General features: G+C 47.5%; 1 protein-coding gene across 1 annotated transcript in view; it reads right to left on the bottom strand.

Moving 5' to 3' along the window:
- Positions 1-4,632: 4,632 nt before the first annotated feature.
- The window catches only part of LOC146342050 (antigen WC1.1-like), a 101,229-nt gene continuing 80,693 nt past the window's right edge, over positions 4,633-25,168 (bottom strand). The window contains exons 18-24 of the mRNA XM_084805537.1: positions 23,699-24,004; positions 22,928-23,242; positions 20,183-20,488; positions 16,748-17,059; positions 15,673-15,981; positions 12,888-13,193; positions 4,633-7,128 (exon numbers count right to left, since the gene is read on the bottom strand). Coding sequence (XP_084661663.1) covers positions 7,016-7,128; positions 12,888-13,193; positions 15,673-15,981; positions 16,748-17,059; positions 20,183-20,488; positions 22,928-23,242; positions 23,699-24,004 — 1,967 coding nt within the window. The 3' untranslated portion in view covers positions 4,633-7,015. The remainder of the gene's footprint in view (positions 7,129-12,887; positions 13,194-15,672; positions 15,982-16,747; positions 17,060-20,182; positions 20,489-22,927; positions 23,243-23,698; positions 24,005-25,168) is intronic.

Raw genomic sequence — 25,168 nt, forward strand, 5'->3', positions numbered from 1 at the left:
TCCTTCAAAGGGGAGATGCTCCAGCGCCTCGATCATTTTAGTTGCTCTTTTCTTTATTTTTTTTCTAGCTCTGTAATATCTGTTTTTAGGTATGGTGACCAGAACTGCACACAGTATTCTAGATATGGTTGCACCATAGATTTGTATAATGGCAGTATGATACTGTAGGTTTTATTCTCTATTCCTTTTCTAATTATGCCCAACATGAAGTTTGCCTTTTTTTCCAGAAACCGCACACTGGATCAACATTTTCTGGGGTCTGCAGGTTGCTGATGTTCCAGCATGGGATGGCTTGGTTCATCTTTTTGACAGTTGAAGTCCTGCTTGCTGTGGTATAACCCCCAGCCCACCCCTGTCACTGCCATGGTTGTCCTCTGTTGCTGTGATGTGTTTTTAGAAGTCAGTTCTTCAGAGGTCAGTCTGCAGCTTTCTTTTAGGTTTTGGCTGGATCAGAGGCTCTGCAAAAACTAACCAAAGATAGATGGATAGATAGATAGATAAATAGATGGATGGATGGATGGATGGATGGATGTGCGTGCGTGCATGTGTGCGTGCAGGGGTGGTGGTTCCAAAAATGTTTATGGGTCACCAAAGGACCATAAGCCATTTTATGGTTTTAATTGAAATGGATTCCCATCTCATTTGGCAAGGGTTCCTTCTGTCCTTGCTGTTGGGCAATCAGGCCAATTGGTCCTTTTAACCAAATATGGTATTTCTGCTGCTATCCACATGAAACAGAAGCAGGACATAATGACATAATGCTTCCCAGATGTAGAGATGTACGAAACTCTTACCTGGCTCCGCGCCGGGCAATTCGCGGTGGCAGGGAGGCACTCCGTCCCTCCCCCCGGAATCCTCCCCGGCCGGCTCCGCTCTGCTGCAACTCTGCGGAGCTGCCAGCCGGGGCCACCTGCAGCCGGACATCCAGCTGCTGGGCTACACAGGGACGCAAATGGTGGCTGCCGTAGCCGCTGCCATTTGCATCCGTGTCTTTGGCCATGATAGGCTACATAAATATATACGTAGCCTATCACAGCTAAAGACACGGATGCAAATGGCGGCGGCTATGGTGGCCGCCATTTGCGTTCCTTCCTAATGCCGTGATAGGCTATGTATATATTTATGTAGCCTATCACGGCAAAAGACAGGGGCGCAAATGGCGGCCGCTATGCCATTTGCGCCCATGTCTTTTGCCGTGATAGGCTATGTAAATATATACGTAGCCTGTCACGGCTAAAGACATGGATGCAAATGGTGGTGGCTACGCCATTTGTGTCCCTACCCTGAGTCGTGATAGGCTACATAGATACTTACATAGCCTATCACGGCTTGCCAGGGGCACAATTGGTGGCCAGCGTAGCGGCCGCCATTTGTGGCCGCAGCCTGGCAGCGGCTGGAGCTGCCGGAGCCACTGCTGGAGCCTCCGCCGGCGGAGCCACAGCCAGGTAGGCTCTGTTTCGCGGGGCTTTTGCAGGGTGGTGGGGCGGGTTGCTTCGTTCCGCCACGAATTCCAGTGAATTCAGCCTCCCTGGGATCCGTGGCGGAATTCTCTAACATCCCTACCCAGATGACACAGCTTAGATTAGCAGTGATGAAGGGAGCATTTTTCTGCCTCTACTCGGATTTAGCCCCAAACCTGTAAGGTTTTCCCCCGGCATCTTGGAGACTGAAATATAAAATTGAAATGGTAGCACCTGTGATGGTAAACAGTAAATAGTTAACAGTTGGCTTTAATGATATTCCCAAACCTGGCACCCAGTGTGTGTTGCATCACCCTGCCTAATGGAAGGGCTGCCCCCTTACGGGTTGGTTCTTTATTGGTCATGGTTCTCATGATCCTGGGAATAAACCAGGATCCATGGTTCCAGAAAGACAAGGGAGGATATGCAACTTCTTTGACATACAGTGAAGGATAGACATAGGCCCCTTTTTCATCATCTTGCAAAAAGAGGAACTCTACTGAAGCGCTGGGATTTATTCTCTCTTTCTCTTGTCAAGGAAATGAAACAATAACTTACCAAGCCTGTGACACTTGCCTCCTGCTTCACAAATTATACAGTGAGATTAAAAATGAGGGCATATGAGATAATGAGCAAGTTTATTCCTGCTGTTATCCCCAAGCTCACACATCATCACCCTTCCAGTAGAATGCATGTTTTCTAAAATGAGGTGCTGAGGTTTAACCTTGCCTGGTTTAATTTCTAGGGAATATATAAAGTACCACTGGAATCATCACTTTCCCATGACCACTTCTCATTGGACTTGCCACTGACATCCCCATAGCCCTCTCCTTTTCCCACTTGAATTATAGAAACTGCTTTCTTATTAGGGAAAAATAATGTTCACTCATGGAAAACTGGGCATGGAGATGGTGGATGCCACTTATTCGCTAGAAAGGCAACAAAAATTAACTTTGGATGTTTCCAGAATAGCCATTTTCTGAAGAATTGACATCATTCATTCATTCATTTATTACAGATTGTGCAGATGACATATTAGCCAAATGATTGCATATCAGTATTTTCTAGAGACCGGCCATCTTTTGGGACAGGAATTTCTGACTCAAAATGTAATTAGTTGCAGCACTATCCTATCTTGTGTGGTCTGGCAAAGCACTATCCATGCAGCTGGCATGAGGGTAGATCTATCCCCCCCCCCAAGCATAAGAATACTCATAAAATAAATGAGCAAATGGCCTGATTGCTAAGGCTTGAAAGAGAAAATCGGTAATTAAAGGGCCACTTTCAATACTGCCAGTACCCAGGAAGAAACAAGTTCAGGAAATGTGTTATTAAAGAACCTATTTCAATAATGCAGGGGGCTGTAAGGAAATGACATCAGGAAATGATTTTTTTATTTATTTAGTGGATCAATTTATACATTGATCCACTACAACTCCCAGAATCCTCCAGTCAGCCATGCTGTAAATTTATTTCTGAAATTTTGTCCTGTCTAACTTCAGAACCTGCACCAAAACTCTCTGGTGGGTGACCAAGCTAAGTCCAAACATCACCACTGACAAAATTGTAAATTGAAATCTATTTAATGCTTTATCTTAGAAAATTATAAAATCGAAGAAAGTAGCATTGTGGTTATATGAGTGTTAGAATCTTTCGCTATTATTACAGGAAAAGAGAATGCAACAAAAATATGAGATTAATTAAAAGAATTGCAATTGACAAATCTGGCACTAAAAATGTAGCTAGCCACTTGAGCTTCTAACATTGGTAGGACTTCTCATTCTTATCCTCCTGCTTGCTATTTCCAGTTTACAGCTAAACTACAACATACTAAAGAAAATTGTTAGCTCTTCCTTGTACTTCCTTCTGCACATTACTGAATATAGAAGCTAAAGCATTGCTAAACTCCTCTAGGCATGTGAAGAATTACATTTAGTTAATGGTAGAAGGTAAAGTGAACAGGAAAACCCAAGACCTGGAAATAATTCTAAGTTTCACCATCAGAAATTATTCCAAGTCCCAAGTTCCAAAACTATTCTAAGTTTTAAAGTCTAAGAGTCTAACAAGGTCCATAGTTTCCCAAAGCTTTGGGTCCGGTGGTCCAGAAAGAAAGAGCAAAGTGAAGCAGCAGAGAACAGCTCTCACTACCTGTGCTTTTATATACTTGTTCTCGTCAAAGATGGGGGCCCCAATGAGTCATGAGACAACCATCTTCCAATCACAATGGGGTGTGTGGGTGGTTAGACCACCTGCTCACCAATCAGAAGTAAGGGGACTTATCTATCCCCAACAATCTCACATTTTATGCCCACGTGCTTTGGGAACATCTCTGGCACTACGACTAATGGGTTAATTTGCAGTTTTCAAAAATGTGGCTAAAAGTCTGCCATCTGGTCATGTTATCTTGATCGACATATTTCTCCCTGTTGCCTCTTCTTTGAATTCATAGTCATCCTTGGTCATGTTTGGTCCTATCCACCCAAACACCTCCTCCCAATTGTTGCTCGTGCTCAGTGTTATGGCTTCCCTGCCCAACTAGAGTCAAGTTAAGGACATTTTCCTATCTTCAGGTGTACACCACGAGATGTCAAACAGTAATTTTCCTGCTCAGTTCTTCTGTTCTTTCACTCACACACTCACAGCAACTTGGTCTGCCTTGGTCTTGCTTGCTGAAGCAATTTGCAAAGACAGCTGCATCCCCCGCCCCATTCTTCTTCAAAGTCCTGCAAAGTCTTAGGGCCCATCTACAGGGGCCATTTATTCCAGTTCTAAGGATGGACGAAAGTCCCTTACCTGGTCCCGCAGCTTGCTTGATGGTGGGGGGGAGGCGCTCCGTTTCTCCCCCCGAAGTTCTTGGCGGGGGAGGAGGTGCCCCGCCCCTCCCAGCCGAAATTCAGGCCGGGGGGGAGGCGCCCCATCCCTCGCCGCCGAAATTCAGGATGGGGGGGAGCACCCCGTCTCCCCGGCCGCGAAATAAAAAAATTGAAAAAAAAACGTGATAGGCTACGTAACGATTTACGTAGCCTATCACGGCTGACTTTGGGGGAAAAAAAAAAAAAGTGCGTACGCAAATGGCGGCGCCCATGGGCTGACTGAAAATCTAGCCGTGATAGGCTACGTAAATCGTTACGTAGCCTATCACGTTTTTTTTTTTTTTTTTACTTTACGGGGAAATGGTGGCGGTGGCAGCCGGTCGGAAGACCGGCCCCCGTCCCTGCCAAAATGCCGCCGGGACCTGCCGCCGAGAGGGACATTCGACAGAGGTAAGTCCCGTCCCGGGGGGGGGGGGTGGCAGAGAATTTCCCCAACAATTTCGGGGGGCCGAATGCGTTGGCATTCGGCCTCCCGGAGATTCGTGGAGAAATTCTCCGCCATCCCTATCCAGTTCTACTTCACCCCCAAGACGATTGTGGCACATGACATATAGCCCTCTCCATAGCTAGCACAGTTCTTCATGCTGTAAAACCTGTTTTTTTCTTGCAAACTGGTTTTCTGATGGATTTTCCTGTCACAGCAGCTGCAGTGCGGTTTGGGAGTCGGTGTGACCTGAGCTGCCCTCGGTGTGGGCTGGGTGGAGCAGCGCTGATGGGGGGGAAGGGAAAGTGGCATCATGAAGGGGTGGATGTGATTGGTGAAAGGGGGGACACAAGGGCTGGCTAAACATGTCTAATTGGAAGTAAGTCATTATCCTCCATTGCACTTAATTGAGCGTGAGAGCGGGGCAAGGGGCGGCTGTTTTACGCCTCCGCTCTTACGAAAGAGTGAAGGTACGAAGGACTGCAACACGGTCTGGGAGCAGCGGCGATGATTGGTGAAAGGGAAAGTGTCGTCAGGGAAAGGTGGACACGAAGCTAAACATGTCTACTCACAGTTAACTCATTGCCTTCAACTGCACTTTGCTGAGTACGGGAGTAGAGGGGGGTCGGGTGAATTAGAAGTTCCAGAGAAGCAAATGTGCACAGAAGTTGCCTGCCACCTCCGTCTCTCCTCCGCTGCCTGCTTCTCTGCAGTGGCTCCTTTGGGGGAGCACAGCCAGGATGCCCCTAGGAGCATTTAGACCACTGACCAGAGGGCAGGGATTGGAAGGCCTGTCTTCTCCCCCCTGCCCACCCTCGTCCCCCATAGGCAGCTAAGAATTTCCCAGAGCTGGCTGGGCCGTGAAGGGAGGGATGTCACACACTCTCCTCTTTCCCCTTCCTCATCCTTGTTGTCCCTCGGCCCCAGTGTAGTGGCATGGTGGGCTCCCTCTCGCCCCCTGCCTCTTGGCCGTCTCCTCTGGTGAGGGGAAATCCTAGCCAGGATGGTAGTGGCAGGGAGGCGGCCTGAGTGCTGGAAGAGGTTGGCAGCACCTGTTTCCTCCCTTTGTTGTCAGCAGATCCGCATGGCCACTGCCAAGAAAGGGTGGACACGAGGAGAGGTTTGGCTAGATGTGTCTACTCGGAAGTACCTCCGTGTCTTCAACTGAGCACGTGGGCGGGGAGCAAGCCCCCACTCATGCACTGCCCCACACCTCTGCAGTGGATGACGCTCAGTTCTACTCATGGGGCTTCGCCCACCCAACCCCCAACTGACACGGTTGCAGGTGCCGTTTGCCCCGTGAAAGTGCGGGGGGGGGGGGTTATACACCACTTCACAGGCTATGCTTGCCCCGGGAGGAGCAAACCCAATTTCATGAAAATCCGGATTGAAATGGAATTGCATCAGGAACTGTCTCTGTGTAGATGGGCCCTTAGTTAGAACTGTCATGCCATAACATCAATTAGCAGAGAATCAAAATGTCAGGGTCTTCTTGCCCAGGGGTCCAGGGTCTGGAATATAATGCCTAAATTTGAATCTGGGGCCTTTTAGGGGGGTCTTCTTGTAGGTCTCCCCAAAAACCTCAGTTAAGGTCATTTCACCATTCCAGAGCATATTAGCCATCTTCAGTCATTTGTTAGCAAAATTATTTAACCCTTTTAGTACCAGATTAACAATTTCTGTGTAGACATGCATAGGATTGCACCCTCAAAGGGTTAATTTTAGCAGTTCTGGTCGCTGGGGGGAACGAGTTGAGGAAACATAACAAGCAACTAAAGAGCCAGTTCCATAATGCCAGTGGCCAAGAGAAGCAGGAGCTGCTGGAAGCTGGGACAGACAGGGAGGTTACAATCCTACACGTGCTTTCTAGCGAGCAAGTGCCTCTGAATCGCAGGGTGTTTACGCTGAGTAAACTCACTGCAGATATTGCTTGTGAGGCTGCAAATAATGTATCAGTAATGCAGCACCCACTTCTGATTTTGCTGCTCTGAGGACTACTGCAGGATTTGTATGGGTAATATAGTGCTATATTCAGTGCTGTGTGGAACTCCAGTTTTCATCTGTGTCAAGCCAATTATGGAAGAGGATTGCCTCAGCAGCACTGAAGGGCTCTCCTGTGGGAAGGCGGTGGCACTGGCAGGGCAGGACATGTGCCCGAGTTGAACAAAAGCAGAACATCTGGGCACTGCATGCAAGAGAAGCTGGTTCTGTTGTCCTTGCTTGCATCTTGGCTGATGGAATGGGTCAGGCCGGACTCCTTAGAGCTGCCCCCTCCTCCTGCTGCACACAGCCTCAGCCACGACCAGCACCAAGGCAAGCAGGACCAAGCCAGCCACTCCCAGACGGACGTCCATCTCAACAGAGGTGTCAGCTGTATAGGTCAGAGAGGGGACAGTGATTGAATTGTGGGCTGGAAAGTAGAAGGTGAGGTTGCTACTGACTCCTCTTCTTTCACTATTCTATTTTTCAGCATAAACCCATGGTCTGGTGCTGGAGACCATTCATTTTCTGTTCTGGTCTTTTGAGCTTTTGGCTGTTTTATTTCTGCTAGCATTTCTCTGGTCTCTCACAGGCACCTTGATGCCATCTTGTCTTTGTAAGAGGAGCATCTTGTCTTTGTAAGAACAGCATTCTTATTAGCCTTTCTTTAGCCTACACTTATGTGAAATTAACTCTGTTGCCCATCCTGGTAGCCTGAGAAAATGAATTCCTGGCATGTTGTTTATATTGCAATACTGATTTGAACCTTCATCAGCTGATGAAGAAAAACACTTCCTAGTTTTCCACTTATCCAGGATTGACAATGCAACCGCCCTGCACAGGCAGAGGTTCAGGTAGAAATCTAACTTCAATCTCATAGAAGAGGCAGAATGAATGGTTAAAAACAATCACCATCTTGTCAGTTATATACAAAGTGAAAAAAGAGGCATTGTCTGAAGGCTCCTTCACATGGAGCTTTTATCCTGCTATTGAGATTGCTCCCTCACGGAAGTTTGCGGGTCCTTTTCATGATGTTTTACATTAGGGATGTACCACGATTGAAACAGCCACTAGATGGTGATGTTTCATTGTGTCCTATGGAACCCCCTCTCTGCAATCACGTGATCGCTCTCTGGGAGCCCGGGATAAATGCAGAAAGGCTCCACAATGGGAAGACTGCGGGCGTTTTCTTTAGTGTAAAGGCAGCCTTAGTAAGCAACCGTTTCCATAACATGCTAATTACAACTAACAATAAATCCTGAGACTATAAGCAACAAAGAAATCTCTTTCTATATTTTCTTTTCTTTCTTAAATAATCTAACAGCCCACTTCAGACGTTCTCAATGCAACAGTGTGGAGAAAGGGAAGTGGACAATAAGTGCGGCCCTCTTCTCCCCCCCCCAACTATCTCTCTGGGAACAAGACTACATCATGGTGTCATTTCTACTTCCATTGGGTAACTGAGTAGGACAGAATGCAGCCTGGGACAATCGGCAAAGTGTTTCTTTTTATTTTAAAGAAAGAGAAACTTGAGGAACCCCTCAAGCAGTACTTTTCATATCCCGCTTCCCCCACCCCACCCCCATCCTCTAACATCACCAACCATGTCTAGTCTGAATACTTCGGTCTAACTCCAGAATTTGGGTTACCCTGTTGTAATGTTTTGCTTTTCTAGATAGAGTTCTCTCGTTCAGCACTCATAGAATCATAGAATCATAGAATCATAGAATAGTAGGGTTGGAAGGGGCCTACAAGGCCATCGATCCCAACCCCCTGCTCAGTGCAGGAATCCAAGTCAGAGCATCCCCGACAGATGGCTGTCCAGCTTCATCTTGGATGCCTCCAGTGTGGAAGAGCCCACCACCTCCCTAGGGAATTGGTTCCATTGTCGTATTGCTCTGACTCAGGCAAACTCTGTTCTGTGGGCAGTCTTCTCCAAGGAGGATTTAAAGGGTTGTATTTTCCCTAACCCCTTCATGGATCACTGCCTTGTTGTGGCGAAGGGACTTGCGTAACTCAGTGAAGCCATAAGCTATGCCGTGCAGGGCCACCCAAGACGGACAGGTCATGGCAGAGAGTTCTGACAAAATGTGGTCCACTGGAGAAGGAAATGGCAACCCACTCCAGGATTCTTGCCAAGAAAACCCCATGGAACGTATCACAAGGCTAAAAGAGATGACGCCGGAAGATGAGCCCCTCAGGTCGGAAGGTGTCCAATATGCTACTGGGGAAGAGCAGAGGGTATTTCCAAGTAGTGCCAGAAAGAGTGAAGCGGCTGGGCCAAACCCGAAAGGACACTCAGCTGTGGATGTGTCTGGCGGTGAAAAGAAAATCCGATGCTGTAAAGAACAATATTGTTTAGGAACCTGGAATGTCAGATCAATGAATCAAGGTAAGCTGGAGGTGGTCAAACATGAGATGGCAAGATTGAACATCGACATCTTGGGAATCAGCGAACTCAAATGGACAGGCATGGGCGAATTTAATTCAGGTGACCATCATATCTACTATTGTGGGCAAGAATCCCTTAGAAGAAATGGAGTAGCACTCATAGTCAACAAAAGGGTGGGAAAAGCAGTACTGGGGTACAATCTTAAAAATGATAGAATGATCTCAGTACGAATCCAAGGCAAACCATTCAACATCACAGTAATTCAAGTCTATGAATTACTTCATAGTAATTCATAGACTTACTATGAATTACTAGTAAGTAATTCTAGTAACCACTGAGGCCGAAGAAGCTGAGGTTGATCGGTTCTATGAAGACCTACAACACCTTCTAGAACTAACACCAAAAAAAGATGTCCTCTTCATCATAGGGGATTGGAATGCTAAAGTAGGAAGTCAAGAAATCACCGGGATAACAGGCAGGCATGGCCTTGGTGTACAAAATGAAGCAGGACAAAAGCTTATGGAGTTTTGCAAAGAGAACATGCTGATCATAGCAAACACTCTTTTCCAACAGCACAAGAGGCGACTCTACACATGGACGTCACCAGATGGTCAATATCGAAATCAGATTGATTATGTCCTTTGCAGCCAAAGATGGAGAAGCTCCATACAGTCAGTCAAAACAAGACCTGGAGCTGACTGTGGCTCAGATCATGAGCTGCTTCTTGCAAAATTTCGGCTTAAATTGAAGAACGTAGGGAAAACCACTAAACCTTTCAGGTATGACCTAAATCATATCCCTGATGAATATACAGTGGAGGTGAGGAATAGATTTCAGGGATTAGACCTGATAGACAGAGTGCCTGAGGAACTATGGACGGAGGTCCGTAACATTGTTCAGGAGGCAGCAACGAGATCCGTCCCAAAGAAAAAGAAATGCAAGAAAGCCAAGTGGCTGTCTGATGAGGCTTTACAAGTAGCTCACGAAAGAAGGGAAGCGAAAAGCAAAGGAGAAAGGGGAAGATATACCCAACTGAATGCAGAGTTCCAGAGAATAGCAAGGAGAGACAAGAAGGCCTTCTTCAATGAACAATGCAAAGAAATCGAGGAAAACAACAGAATGGGAAAGACTAGAGACCTCTTCAAGAAAATTGGAGATCTCAAGGGAACGTTTTGTGCAAAGACGGGCATGATAAAGGACAAAGAAGGCAGGGACCTAACAGAAGCAGATGAGATTAAGAAGAGGTGGCAAGAATACACAGAAGAACTATACAGGAAAGATCTGAATGTCCCTGATAGCCATGATAGTGCGGTCACTGAACTTGAGCCGGACATCCTAGAGAGTGAAGTCAAGTGGGCCTTAGGAAGCATTAGTAACAACAAAGCTAGCGGAGATGACAGTATTCCAGCCGAGCTATTTAAAATCCTAAAAGATGATGCTGTTAAAGTGCTGCATTCAATATGCCAACAAATCTGGAACACTCAACAGTGGCCACAAGACTGGAAAAGGTCAGTTTACATTCCAATTCCAAAGAAGAGCAACGCCAAAGAGTGTTCAAACTACCGCACAATTGCGCTCATTTCACATGCCAGCAAGGTGATGCTCAAAATCCTACAAGCTAGGCTTCAGCAGTATGCGAACCGAGAACTACCGGAAGTACAAGCTGGGTTTCGAAGAGGCAGAGGAACTAGAGATCAAATTGCCAACATTCGCTACATCATGGAGAAAGCAAGAGAATTCCAGAAAAACGTCTATTTCTGCTTCATTGACTACGCTAAAGCCTTTGATTGTGTGGATCACAACAAACTGTGGCAAATTCTGAAAGTGATGGGAGTACCAGACCACCTTACCTGTCTCCTGAGAAACCTGTACGAGGGTCAAGAAGCAACAGTAAGAACCAGACATGGAACAACCGATTGGTTCCAAATTGGGAAAGGAGTACGACAAGGCTGCATATTGTCACCCTGCTTATTTAACTTATATGCAGAGTACATCATGAGAAATGCCGGGTTGGATGAATCAGAGGTCGGAATTAAGATTGCCGGGAGAATTATCAACAACCTCCGATATGCAGACGATACCACCCTAATGGCAGAAAGCGAAGAGGATCTCAAGAGCCTCTTGTTGAGGGTGAAAGTAGAGAGTGCAAAAGCTGGTTTGAAACTCAACATTAAAAAAACTAAGATCATGGCATCTGGCCCTATCACTTCCTGGCATATAGAAGGGGAAGAAATGGAAGCAGTGACAGATTTTACTTTCTTGGGCTCCAAGATCACCGCAGACGGTGACTGTAGCCATGAAATTAAAAGACGCTTGCTCCTTGGGAGGAAAGCTATGGCCAACCTAGACAGCATAGTAAGAAGCAGAGACATCACCTTGCCGACAAAGGTCCGTCTAATCAAAGCTATGGTTTTCCCAGTAGTAATGTATGGCTGTGAGAGCTGGACTATAAGGAAGGCTGAGCGCCGAAGAATTGATGCTTTCGAACTGTGGTGCTGGAGAAGACTCTTACGAGTGCCCTGGACTGCAAGGAGGTCAAATCAGTCCATCCTAAAGGAAATCAACCCTGAGTGCTCATTGGAAGGACAGATAATGAAGCTGAAGCTCCAATACTTTGGCCACCTAATGCGAAGACAAAACTCCCTGGAAAAGACCCTGATGCTGGGAAAGACTGAAGGCAAAAGGAGAAGGGGACGGCAGAGGATGAGATGGCTAGATAGCATCACGGATGCAATGAATATGAACTTGAGCACGCTCCGGGAGAGAGCGCAGGACAGGAAGGCCTGACGTGCTATGGTCCATGGGGTCACGAAGAGTCGGACACGACTGAACGACTGAACAACAACAACAACAACAACAAATTTTCCCTAACCTGCAAGGCCCCTCTGCTCCCCCCTCCCCTGCCCCCAAACTCCCTGAACTTGAAAGACAATGGTGCTGTTTTAAATAGGGATGTACGAACGTCACTTACCTTTTCGCAGCTTTGATTTGCGCTGGGGGGGAGGTGCTCCGTCCCTCCCCCCAGAATCCTGGCCGGCTCTGCTCTGTGGTGGCTCCACAGAGCCACCGGCCAGGGCCGTCCACAGCTGGAGTTCCAGCCACAGCTGGCTGCTGCAGCCGCCATAGCGGCCGCCATTTGCATGTCTGCCTTTACCATGATAGGCTACATAAGTATTTACATAGCCTATCACGGAAAGAGCAGCGGCGCAAACGGCATAGTGGCCGCCATTTGTGCCCCTGCTTTTTGCCGTGATAGGCTACGTAAATACTTACGTAACCTATCATGGCAGCCTAGCAGGACGCAAATGGCGGCCACTACGATGGCTGCCATATGCAGCCGCAGCAGCCGGCCAAGAGACCAGCTGCTTCCGCCGCCAGAGCTGCCACTGGAACATCCGCCCCAGGTAAGCTTCGTCCCAGGGGGATTCCGCGGGGTGGCGGGGGGTGGGAGGCCATTCCGCGACAGGTTTCGGGGGGAATTCCCCTGAAATCCATGGCAGAATTCTCCTCCATCCCTAGTTTTAAATACTAGTGGTGTGTGTTGGGGATCTGCCAAATAACTCTGGTACTATTTGTGGGCAACTTATTTCTTTCAGTTGGGTTATAACTGTTAAGAGTTCAGCCATCCTCAGCTTCTCCAGTTTGCCTTAGCAGAACAACTAAACATAATAAAACAAGGCTTAGATCTTGATCTCAGGGTTCTTGGTGACTTGACCTTACAGAGTGGGCTCCAGTGACATCTCAGCAAAGAAACCTACCTGAGCACTCTACACTGGCATCCTGGCTGTGGTCACAGCTGTGCTCTCCCCAGGGCCTCTTCGGACATTCACTCAGGGATGCTTCTTTTCCTGTACAGTTAACTCCCTCCAGCCAGATGGGGCCAGAACCTTGGCCGTACTGTGCACCTCCTAATGCTTTTGTGGCATCCCCACAGTTCAGTTCTTTGCAGACAACGTGGGCATCCTGTAAATCCCAGCCAGCATCACACACAGACCCCCACTCTTCCATGTGCAAAACCTCAACCCTCCCAGAGCAACGACTTGGACTGTTCACTAGACGGAGCTCTGAGGGGAGAAAAAGAGATTAAAAATATCGTGACCCAAGGCTGTCATGCAAACTTGGCTTTGGCAAAAGAGATGGTTAAGAAAAAAGGCACTTGGTTTTTCCCAGTCCCCCACTTACCCACAACCTTACTTTTTTGTAGTCTGGAACCTGAGGCCCCTGAGGCCGGATGCCCTGAGGCAGCTCCCCTGAGCATGACTTTCCAAAGAAATCAGGCCTCATCCCCTCACACCAGACATGTCCTGCTCTGCAATGCCCAGTCACCAGAGCACAGACCTCACAAGGTAGCAAGGACGGAAAAGGCACTGAAGTTGTAGGTTCCAGGCTTCCCCTTTGAGGATCTCTGCTCCTCATCCCGAGTGATGGATGGTGGGGAGCTGGAGAGCGGGGCCTGAAAGAAGCAGTCAGGGCCAGGCAGACCTATATAAAGTGTACTATCGGTTCCTTCTAAGCAAGTTGTTTGCTCATAGCCTTGCATTTGAATCTCTTGCTTCCCCAGAACTATGGAGGTGTCCTAACTATGGTGGTCCCTGTGTATGTAGACACATCCTACTGGATTATCCTCTTTCTTAATTCCAGTTCTTGACCAAGTCTGCTGCCTCCCTAGCCATGCAGGGCTCTGCCAGCCCTGAACAGGATATTATATCACATTTTCCAAACCTGGAAGCATTGTCCCGTGAAGGCCTGCCCTCTTGGCCTCCACTTTGTTTTTAGTCAATGCTGCCGCTACCTGATTATTTCCTAGGGCCAGTTCCCTGCCCCCTCCTCCAGCTTTTCACAAAAGCCTTTTTACAAAAGGAGGGTATTTCTGGTACTTTGGGGACAGGACCAAAGTCATTTCCCTTTCAGGTGGTGGATTAATACTTAGTGTTATGGGGTGGTGAGGTCTTCTACCCACTTCTAGACTTTTTAGATTGTTAAAAAGCCAGCCTGTGGCTTGCCTGTGGCTCAGCCATCCAGCTGCTGACTGCTTCAAACGTGAAGCCTCTGGATAATGCGACACGATGACCTGAGACGACGTGGCCCTCCCTCAGGCAGAATGTTCCCCTGAGCATTAAAAAAAGAAAAGACTGAGGATCCTCTGGATCAGGTGAGGTTGCGGCAGCTTGGTGGGTTCCACCGGGTGACGCTGTACAGTCTAAATCTAGATAACCTAGAGAAAGTGCAGTGGGAGGGAAGGGCTTCTGAGAGCCACGGGCATCTTTATCTTTTTTTTAAAATTTGATTTGTACAACCCCTTTCTGCCAGAAATGGCACTCAAGGCAGATCACACAATTCAAACTGATTTAAACAATAAAACAATACGTTAGAACACAATAAAAACATAACAATTACAGGAAAATTAAATAAATGAAGAAATAAGAATTGAAGTCAGCACCCAGACAATTAGATCCACTTATAGGCCACGGGTCTTCTTGAAGAAAGGTCAGTCTTCGCCTGCCAGCAGAAGGACAGCAGAGATGGAGAGAACTTAGCTTCCCCTGGGTGGGAGTTCCACAGTCTGGGAGTGGCCACTGAAAAGCCCTCTCTCAGGTCCCCACCCAATGCGCCTCTGAAGGCGGTGGTCTTGAAAGAAGGGCCTCTGCAAAAGATTTAAGAACCAGGCAGGCTCATACAGGAGAAGGCGATCTGGCAGGTAGCCTGGTCCTAAGCCACACTGGGCTTTATAGGTCATGCTCAGCACTCTGAATTCTGCCTGGAAACAGGCTGGTGGCCAGAGGAGCTGCTGTAACCAGGAAGTCCCATGCTCCCTGCAGCAGTCCAGACCAGCTGAAGTTTCTGAACAGTTTTCAGAGGTAGCCCCACCTGGAATGCACTGCAATAGTCCAAACGGGACTTAATGAAGGCATGCGTGACTGTGGCCAGATCAGAGGTCTCTATGAACAGGTGCACTTGGCACACAAGCCTCAGCCGTGCAAACACACTCATCTGGCCCTAGCGAAGCCCCGGATACCGAGGAGTATCCCATTTATGCACCCTGCATTTCTCCTCAGCCAAGGGGCCAAAAAAAGGACTCTTTAAGTCCCTCCCCACCAGCCACATGACCAACAGGACAGGGCTTGGCAGCGTTCTCTGCTTATGTAGTTCATCTGCCCGTTCCTGTGCGTGAACCAAGACATGGACAAAAGAGAATGAGCGGCTGTGGTGCATGAGGGCCAGATCCTCTGTTGCTGTAAACACTGTGATGGAGGGTCTTCATGTCCCCCTTTCTCCGAGTCTCAGTTCCTGTGAAAGAGAGTCAGCACGCACAGCCAGCATTGCTGGGCCGTCAGCCATTGTCAAATTGAATCTGCTGCTCTGGTTACTATTTAGTTACTTGGCCTCTGAGGGGAGCCATATCTTTTCCCCATGCAAGGCCCCTGGAAAGAGTGCTACACTCACGCAGGTGGGTCATCTGCACACAAGAACCAAGTTCGTTCAGATTTTAGCCATTTTCTAGGACCACAATATGGCACACTCTAGTGCATCCCAGCCCATTACCTGAGCACACAACACCAGCTTCTGCTTCTTGGTTGCAGTCATGTTCTCCCCAAGCTTTCCACTGGCAATCCTTCAGGGCAGCCTCTGTCCCCTTACATCTGACCCTAGCCGGCCTAACTGGACCGTGTCCTCTTCCAAAGTGAGTTCTCCGTGGGGCTGACGTGGCCTCTCCACAGCCAATTTCCCTGCACACGACTTGGGTATTGTTGAGATCCCAGCCTTCGTCACACATGGTACCCCAGCTATTTTTGTGGAGCACCTCAAGTCTCCCAGAGCAACGACTTGATCCATCCAACAATACGACCCCACCTGGAATGTTGAAAGACACAGTTATTTCCTCTCCCATCTCTTCACCATCCTCCTTTATCTGCTTGATTAGAAAATAAAAACCAAGTGAAGCTTCTGCAGAGGAGTGGTTGACCACTGTGACAGAACTTTTAAAGCTGTGCAGGAGTCTGTGCACATCATCAGCTATCTGGGCAATTTCTGTCTGTTACCCATATTTCCTTTTCTAGGGGTTGTGTGATTTAGTTTGTATTAAGGACGAGAAAAATTGTGCCAGCGCCATTACTCCTACTCAAGGCCACACTTTCCAATTAGACTTTTCTTCCGTTCCCAAATATATAATAGGGAAATATGACATAGGAACAGAATAGTAGCTGATTTCTATGATGTTGTGGCATTAGCCAGGTTTGGGGATTCTAAGGAGGTGTGTGTTTTTTTAAGCTTCTGCTAACAGATGAAATTACAAGTCAGGTGCTAGTTCAGTAATGAGAGGACAGGACATTTTTGTAGAAGAGAGACAGTTCTACTTTCAGGCCACAGTCTCTCCATTAGTCAGCACTTGAACCTCTTCAGTGAGGTGCACGGTTTAATACAAGAAATCCAGTGAGGAGTGTAAAGAAAGAGGGAGATATTGTGGACTGAAACTCTTACACTCCTCCTCCTCTTGCATGATTATACTTAGCACAGAGCCTGAAAAACCAGCTCTTGACAAAAGCGCCATGCTAATTCCAATCGTAGGCAGATTCTAAGGCCAAACTATGACACCCTGAAGTGCCATTTTGCCTGTTACCTGTGCACTTGACAGCAGCATCTGGTCCATCTGAGCAGCCAGCTCCCCACATATGTACCTCACAGTCACTGAGGGCATCTTCTGTCCCCTTACAGTAGATACCATATAGCCTGAGGAGACCATGTCCTCCTCCAGATTTAGCTCCTTGGTCGATTGAGCTGACGTATCCACAGCCAAGTTCCCTGCACAAAACTCTGGCACTGTTCCAGTTGAAGCCATCATCACACACCGTGCTCCACTGCTGGTTGTGGAACACCTCCACTCTCCCAGAGCAACGACTCCGACCGTTTGCTAATCTGACATCTGTTGGGCCTGGAATGTTCAAAGGTGACATTATTTCTCCATCATCCAGGAACTCATCCTCCCTCTGCTTCTTTGCCCAGTTTAGGGGACCTATTCGAATGGAGGCTGCTCACTTGGTCCACTGGGATAGGAAGGAAAGCATGGATCTGGGTGCCTCTCCAACTATGTGAACTATAGTCAGAATCCTGTGCTTGTTGTATGAAGTACTCCTGGAGGGGAAGATGGATTGCTTTCCCAAGGACTATGTGTAGTGGTGTCTGAGGGGTGGTTTTAGGCAAGCTGCTCTCTCCCTGCCACGTCTCCTTTCCACGTGAAGTAACAGTGACCTCACCTTTGATGGAGATATGCCCTGAACAGCTAATCAGAGCTATAGTTTAAGACTTTCATTTAGCTAACAGCTGAAGATGCTTCTCCAATGGATACCGTGGATTAGAAGATTGTGACATTACACGCAGGTATATATTGAACCTGTAAGTACAGAGGTGTATCCCTGTTATGACGCTGTTTCATAGTGAGTATATCTAGGGTGCCAGTGGGATGAGCAACAGGAGGAACGGTTTATTGTGTATGCGAGATGATTGGCTGAGTGTGTAAAGGAGGGGTGACGTGTGTGTGCCCATAAGCTGGGCGCTCTGTCTGTGTGGGTCAGACAGGGACTAGATGAAAGCAGGTTTAGAAGAGATAGGGTTTGATGGGTTTTGATTAGAATGGGTTTAGATCAGAGATAGTAGTCCCAAGAGGGAGAGAAAGAGAGGGTCTGTAGAGATTGTGGAAAAAATTGTGAAGAGAGAGAGAGAGAGAGAGAGAGATTTGTATGAGAGGATAGACATAGACAGAAGCTTTAAACACTACTTATTTACTGTTTACCATCTTAATGCTGTAAATAATAAAAGTTCCTTTGTTTTATCAAACCCTAGGCCTTCTGCTCTTGGCTACGCAAGGGCTAAGGTAATAAAGGAAATAATACAGGTTATAGAATAAAGCCAGTGAGTCCTCACAGCTCGAGGACAAAGTGAAAAGGGTGGTCCTGATCCTCAGAGTCCTGGTGGCAGCATTACTGTGTGAGGGGGAGGGGTTGCCTGCTGTGTGGAAGGGCTTACTGAAGAGAGATTCCCACTGGGAATAGGCATGAAAGCCACCAAGATGCTTTCTTAAATGAGAGTTGTTGGCTGGTGGCTACTATCACTTGAGGGAGAAAGGGGGCAGCACCTAAAACCCCAAAGGATTTCATCTCTTGTTCTGATGCGAGAACTTTAGTTTTGTACCCCTGAGAAATGTTGTCATCAATCAAAATGTGCTGGGCATTTTATTGTTTCATAAAGATGGAGTTTTCAGTACCGTTTTGAGGGGTTGCTTCTTCCTTTGCCTACTATCGATTGCTCTCTCTCCCCCACACCCCCACTCATGCATATCTATATGGGTGGGGGTAAAAAAAAACATTTCTCCGAGTGTTTGTAGCCAGATTTTGCAGCCTCTTCTCAAGAGGGAATGTTTGTGGTTGTGAGGATGTTCAGGGTGTATACTCATAATTTGGGGGAAAGCTGATGCTGCTTTGAATACTAATGTTGTTTCCTGGTAGGGATGGACTGACTCACCTCTATCAGTGCTCATTGGTCACTCACTGAGACTCCTCTGCCGCCCACCCCCACTTGCCATGCTGTGTGTGTTGCTAGAGGGCTCAGCAATCGGCCAATGGGTGCTGCAGGGCCCCCTGTCCCCATAGTGAGCCAAGCTGTGATTATGCACAGAATGGCAGGGAACAGGGGAAAATGCAGGAAGAGGGGAAGAGCTGCTCCCTTTTCAATGAAGAAGCTAAAATCTGCAATTATCCAGTACACATTCTGAAGGCTCCCTACAAGAGCATCCCACCACCACAATTTTGCTCCATTCTAGCAAACAGTCAAGGAGTTATAGCTCCCACCCCATTTTTTCCTGTTATGCACACTTTTCCATGAAGAAGAAGCAAAATTGTGCAATTATCCACTCCTGCTGCTAGAGGCTCCCCACGAGGCCTCCCACCTGTACAATTTCATCCCATTCCAGCAAACGTTCAGAGAGTTATAGCTCCCACCCCCTTTTTCCGTCTCTGGTCACTTTTCCATGAAGAAGGAAAATGGCTCTGTGTGGGGGGCGGGATGTGCAACTGCACTTTTCTGCAATTCCTCTTTTGTGCAATTTCACTAAAGTGCTAAAGTTAACAGAAGTGGCTCGGCCAGCAATATCTGGGAGGGGGTGAAATACGCAACTCCACTATATTACTGAAGCGCTATAGTGCTTAATGATTTTAGAGAATAAAGGCTTTATGCCAACAATGGCTAAGGGAGGAAATACGCAATTGAGGGTTTTATCCAGATCCTGCAAACCCCGAAGGGTTTTTTTTGTGTCACCCCTTTTTGCTGCACCTGGGATTTTCCCTCCTCTCAGGTAATTGCACATGGTATTGATGGTGTAACAGGTGCCTCCCAACTAGGAAAGGCTGCCTGTGAAGTTTGGTCCCTATCCTGCAAACCTCCAAGGTACACACAGGATTTCTGCTCCTTTGGGAGTTATAGCTCCCACCCCCTTTCCCCTTTTATGTGCACTTTTAAAGATGTGAAGTAACACAAACATCAGAGAAGTGGTGAAGTTACACAAACAGAAGAGTAGCAGTGAAGTTACACTAGCAAAGATGACATGATTGGCAGCTATTTCCATAAAAGCAGTCTTATGAAGAATGGGGAACAACCGCCATCTTGCACATAATCACAGCCTCTGTGGGGAAGGGCAGCAGCACAACACTCATCAGCCACTTGCTGAGCCCTTCCGCAGCTCATGCAGTGCAAGGGGGGCAGGTGGAGGAGGCAACTCAGCAGGTGGGGTTTGGGGGGACGAGCGGTGTGGAGTCCAACAGGCTCCAGCCCCTTCCTGGATGCCTACACCATCCCTTTTTCCTGGTGTCTGCTAAATATTTTTGGCATTACAGGTGAGCAGTAGCCTACAACTTTCAGAAGAGTTAAGCCACCCAGAATTCCTCCAGAACATTAGCCTTGGCTGAAAAACTCAGTGTAAAGAAATAGGAATTTGAACTGGATCTCAGGGGTCTTGGAGATTTGGCATTACATAGGAGTCTCTAATTATACCCTAGAAACCTACCTGAGCACTTCACACTTGCATCCTGGCTGTGGTCACAGCTGTGCTCTCCCCAGGGACTTTTAGGGCATTCGCTGAGGGATGCTTCTTTTCCTGTGCAATGAACTCTCTCCAGCAAGATGGGACCAGATCCTTGGCCAAACCACCCTCCAAGTAATGCTTCTGCGGCATTTCCACAACTCAGTTCTCTGCACACAACTTGAGCATCATATATATCCCAGTCAGCATCACACACCGTCCCCCACAACTGGTGGTGCAACACCTCGACCCGCCCAGAGCAGCGATGTGAGCCATGAACAAGTCGGAGTTCTGATAGAACAAAAAGACTTCAACATAGTAACACACATATGGCTGTCATTCCACCTGGGCTGTGATTTCAGATCCAACAAGCTAGGTCTGGCACCAAAATGTTGCTTCTGGTGTGGGGTGTTCTCAGCTGACTATTTCTCAGCTTGAAACCTTTGAAGACCTGATCTGGGTCTACAAAGCTCTTCCTTCCTGTTTCACCTCAGGTCTGAAATGGAGCCTTGCTTTGGAAATCTGAAGCTTCATGTGTCTCCCCTTGACTAACATGGGGGAAATGAACAAAGGGCAATTACTTTTTAAAACCTTTCTTTTACATCATTTGGTCCCTGGTCAGAGTTCCACAAAAAAGCCTCGGCTGGGAGAGGCCTGCCTGCAGCAAAGCTACCCTAGCCAAGGCACCAGCTGGAGTATCCACCTGGAAGCTTGGCTGGGGCACCTTTGCCTGCTCTGTGCCTTGCCCCATTGGGGAGGATGTGGGGCAGAAGTTGAGCCAGCTAAGTCCCTTCACTCCACACAGTCCCCGTCACTCCTGTTCACTCCTCGAAGCAAAGGGGACTTAGCTAGCTTGTCTTGTCTTGTCTTCCCCCTGACTGGGATTTCTACCTTGGGAAAGGCTGAGAGCGCAAAGCAGTCCCCTTCACTCCTGGCCATGGAGTGTGTGTGCTTTCCCTGGCTGGGGAAAAGATGCACACACCAAACTCTCGCTGCCTGAGGTGCCAGATGGAGGATTGCTCCTCCACCTGGTGTGAAGTGCAGGGAAGGACTTAGCATGCCACTCCCCCTGCCACTTGGAAGGGCAGGCGATGTGCTACATAAGGGGAATTCCCACTGTTATCTCCAGTCTGTACATGGGAGACGAAGCCGGGGTTCCTCTCTGTGCCACTTGCCCTGTCAAATGGCCCTCTGATTACAGAGTAGAGATAACAAGTGGGATTTGTTTCCTCCTGAAGCCCCAGTGTAGCATCCGGGCCAGGGGGGGGGGGGCTGAGGAAGGGGAGGGGTTGGGGTACAGAGGGAGCCCAAGTCTCCATGTAGTGCTTGGGGATGGTCCAGAGGTTGGATTAGCCCCATGGACTGGAGGTTTCTCATTCCTGCTTCACAATAAGTGTAGTCAGAAAGGAGGCTTCAGAGATGGTAAGATTAGCTCTCCCCATCTCCAGCTATGTCCAGCTAGGCTCTGAAATATAAGCATTTGCGAAAAATAAAAAACTGCACAGGTGGCACTGTGCAGTGAAGGAGCAGTTTCCCCATAGGTGGTGGCTGAGAGAGAAAATGCCCCATAAATTGTGATTGGTGTTTAGGGATTTCGGAAGAATCTGTCTGTGGGGTGGAGCTTGATGAGGTTTCATGGATGCAGACTCCCAGGCTCTGTTTTGTCTTCTGCCAGCTGGTCCAACTTGAAGCACAACAAGTTGGGCCAGCTGATGGAATTTCCATAGGTTTTTGGTTTTGCAAAAAAACATTTGCGCAAATTACAGCTGTTTGTGCACATTTTGCCCATAATTTGCATAGATCTGTGTTTGCACAAATTACTATCAAGACACAAAACAAATGCTTATGAAGTCCCCATAATTTGGAGAAACCACATGGCTCAGCTAGCAAAAGGAAGCAGAGTTGGGTGCGCCACAGAAGTCTGATGAGCCCCCAAAGGGCCAGTTTCTCAGTGACGGACATCCCTATTGGTGGTAAACAGGAGAATCCTGTTAATGTTTCTCCCTTTTTGAAAGCTCGAGCTGTCAGTCACAAAACTACATCTCCTCTCCTCCCTCCCCTTCTTGGCCTTTTCTTTGTATAGAGTGCTTGAGATGGGGGATTCTCTTGGTACCTAACAGTGTCCCATCTGAGCTTTTCCAGATAATCTTGGTCATAGTCTTGGAGGCTCCCAGACTGTGATTCCAATATCCATCTGCAGACTGCCCTCTTGGGACTGGATCAGGAGTTCATGGCCTCCATGGCAACCCTGGGGCTGTCCAAAATGAGACCAGGCCCTACCTATTCTGCAGTACATGCTCTAGGTCAGTTGTGTGTGTGTGTGTGGGGGGGGTGTTTCTGGATGGGATGTTGGTGATATGGGTAAGGAAGGAGAATGGATTGGATCCAGATTTAGGCATTTGCAGCTGGGCTGGCAGAAGGAGACCTCTCCAGCTCCCTGAAAATGCTACATAGAGGGTCACAGGACACTTCTGAATGGGGCGAGCTGTGGTGTGTGGAGGAGGGGGAAATTCCCCCAAATCAGGTGAAGGCATCCTTTCATCAACAGAAGGCAGAATATGGACCAACCCAGTATGTTGTCCCATTGTCATCAACAGATCTTTACATGGTAGGGTATAGGCTCTTGAGAGCCCCTGTCTTCCATAGGAGTGGAGAGCCAAGTCTTCCAACAGAGCATGATTAGGGGCACTCACAGGCACTGCATCACAGACACCACTTCTTGTGCATTACCTGAGCACACTACGCCAGCATCTTCGTCGTGGTTGCAGTCATGATCTCCCCAAGGTTTTAGGGTGCACTCTCGGAGGGTAGCTTCCCTCCCTGTACAGGAGACATCATCCAGCCAGATGGGACCAAGCCCTCTTCCAAAGTAGGCATCTGTTGGGGCTGACAAGGCATTCCCACAGCCAACTTCCCTGCACACAACTTGGGCCTCCTGTAATTTCCAGCCATCACTACATATGGTCCCCCACTGGTCTTCGTGGAGCAGCTCAATTCTCCCAGAGCAATGACTTGAGCCGTTCAGCAGTCGAACCCCTTTTGGGTCTGGAATTGATTAAAGGCCATGGATAAAGTTTATTTCTCCACTTCCAAGTCTTAAAGTGTTTTTGTGAGAAACATGTTCTCAATAGCTAATCAGAGCTCTAATATTTTCAGAATTTTAAAAAAGTGAATAGCTGGAGATGTTTCTTCAATGAACATTGAATGCTAGAAAATACTTCCTTAAATAAAGGTAGATAATTCTTAGTGGCTACTGTTCTGTCACACATACAATGCACACAAACACCCCTCCTTGGGCAGAAACTGAAGAAAAGACCGGGTGGTAGGTATCAGTGCCATTTTTCAGGTACATTGGGGTGGGGGGTGTCAATCCTGTGCTTTTATTTGGGTTCCTCCAGGAAAGACTTGACAGAACAACTGAGTGTAACTTAACTAGAATTTGATGTTCATCTTAGGTAGCTTTGAGACTTGGCCTAGTTTTATCAAATCATAAAAAGTTACCTGTGCACTTCACGCTTGCATCCTGGCTGTGGTCACAGCTATGCTTTCCCCAGGGCCTCTTTGGGCATTCGCTTAGGGACGCTTCTTTTCCTGTACAATTAATTCCATCCAACCAGATCGGACCAGATCCTTGTCCAAACTGTGCTCCACCTAATGCTTGTAAGGCATCTCCACAGTTCACCTGCTTGCACACAACGTGGGCATCATGTAAGTCCCAGCCAGAGTCACAAATGGTCCCCCACTGGTGGTTGTGCAACACCTCGATCCGCCCAGAGCAGCGACTTGAGCCATTCACTAGACGGAACTCTGATGGGGGAAAGAGAAGAGCTTAACATAGTAATGCAACCTTGGACGCCATCCTGACCTAATAATCTTCACCCCTCAACTCACCCTCTGTCATGCTTCCTGTGCATTGCATCATTTCTTTTAAGAGAGGTGCCCGAAAGCTTTTTTCTTCAGTATTAAATCACATTTTCCAAGACTGACCCCTGGCAAATTTAGGCCTGTTCTCTGTGTCCTTATTTTGTAATAAGTAAAGTTGTCTGTGTGTTTCTCCTGGATCTCCTATTTGAACAGATCCAGCTTTTGGCCATCAGTTAAGATGCCTGTCCTCTATTCCTTTCCATGAATCCAGTATTTACCATTATGGGATTTGAATTTACAGGAGAAAGTTCCTGTTCAGGAAAGAGTGCCCCACAAATCCATAGACTTCCGGGAGTTTTCTGTCTTCTGACCCTACTGAGCTCTATGTATTTCTTCAATGTATGCCTAAAGCCCACATGGACCTCTCAGAAGACTAAAGGGAGAAGCAAACTATTTTGTACTAGAAAAGATCTCTCCTTTTTAAAACATTATCTGGTCTGGTAGTGTTTCGAATGAGACTGAAGATAAAAATGCATTACCTAAATGGTACCCAAGGAATTTCTTCAGCCAGATACCTTTCTAAACAGCAATAAAAATCTGCTTACTAAAATAGCCAGAAACTTAGAAAATCGCATGTTTCTCGTTGCCATTGTCCTGGTCACAAATTGTTTTGAAGCATCCCTGCAATTTCACCAGATCCTTCAAAGGTGCAATCCTTTGCCTTTTAAGATAGAGAAAACTCCTACAACTTCCAGGTATCCCGAACCAGCATGGCCGGCTCGGGAATGCTGGGGTTTGTAGGACTTTTTTCTGTCTAAACATGCACAGAATTGCACCCTAAATCTATTTTAACCTCCCAGTAATGCATAAGCCTTAATCATTTGCAGAGTAATGCTCAGCCTTCCAGAGACTGAGAATATTTATCAACAATTAAAGAAAAATGGTATTTATTCTGTAGTTTATCAGCTCTTTCCCATTTGTACTAAAAGTAGGGATGGCGGAGAATTTCTCCCCGAATCTTCGGGAGGCCGAATGCCAACGCATTCGGCCCCCCGAAATTGGTGGGGAAATTCTCCGCCGCCCCCCCCCCCCTGGGATGGGCCTTAC

The sequence above is a fragment of the Heloderma suspectum genome, chromosome 6 (genome assembly GCF_057233095.1).
Source record: "Heloderma suspectum isolate Gila_16-S chromosome 6, 16-S_ref, whole genome shotgun sequence".
In the NCBI taxonomy this organism is placed as follows: Eukaryota; Metazoa; Chordata; class Lepidosauria; order Squamata; family Helodermatidae; genus Heloderma; species Heloderma suspectum.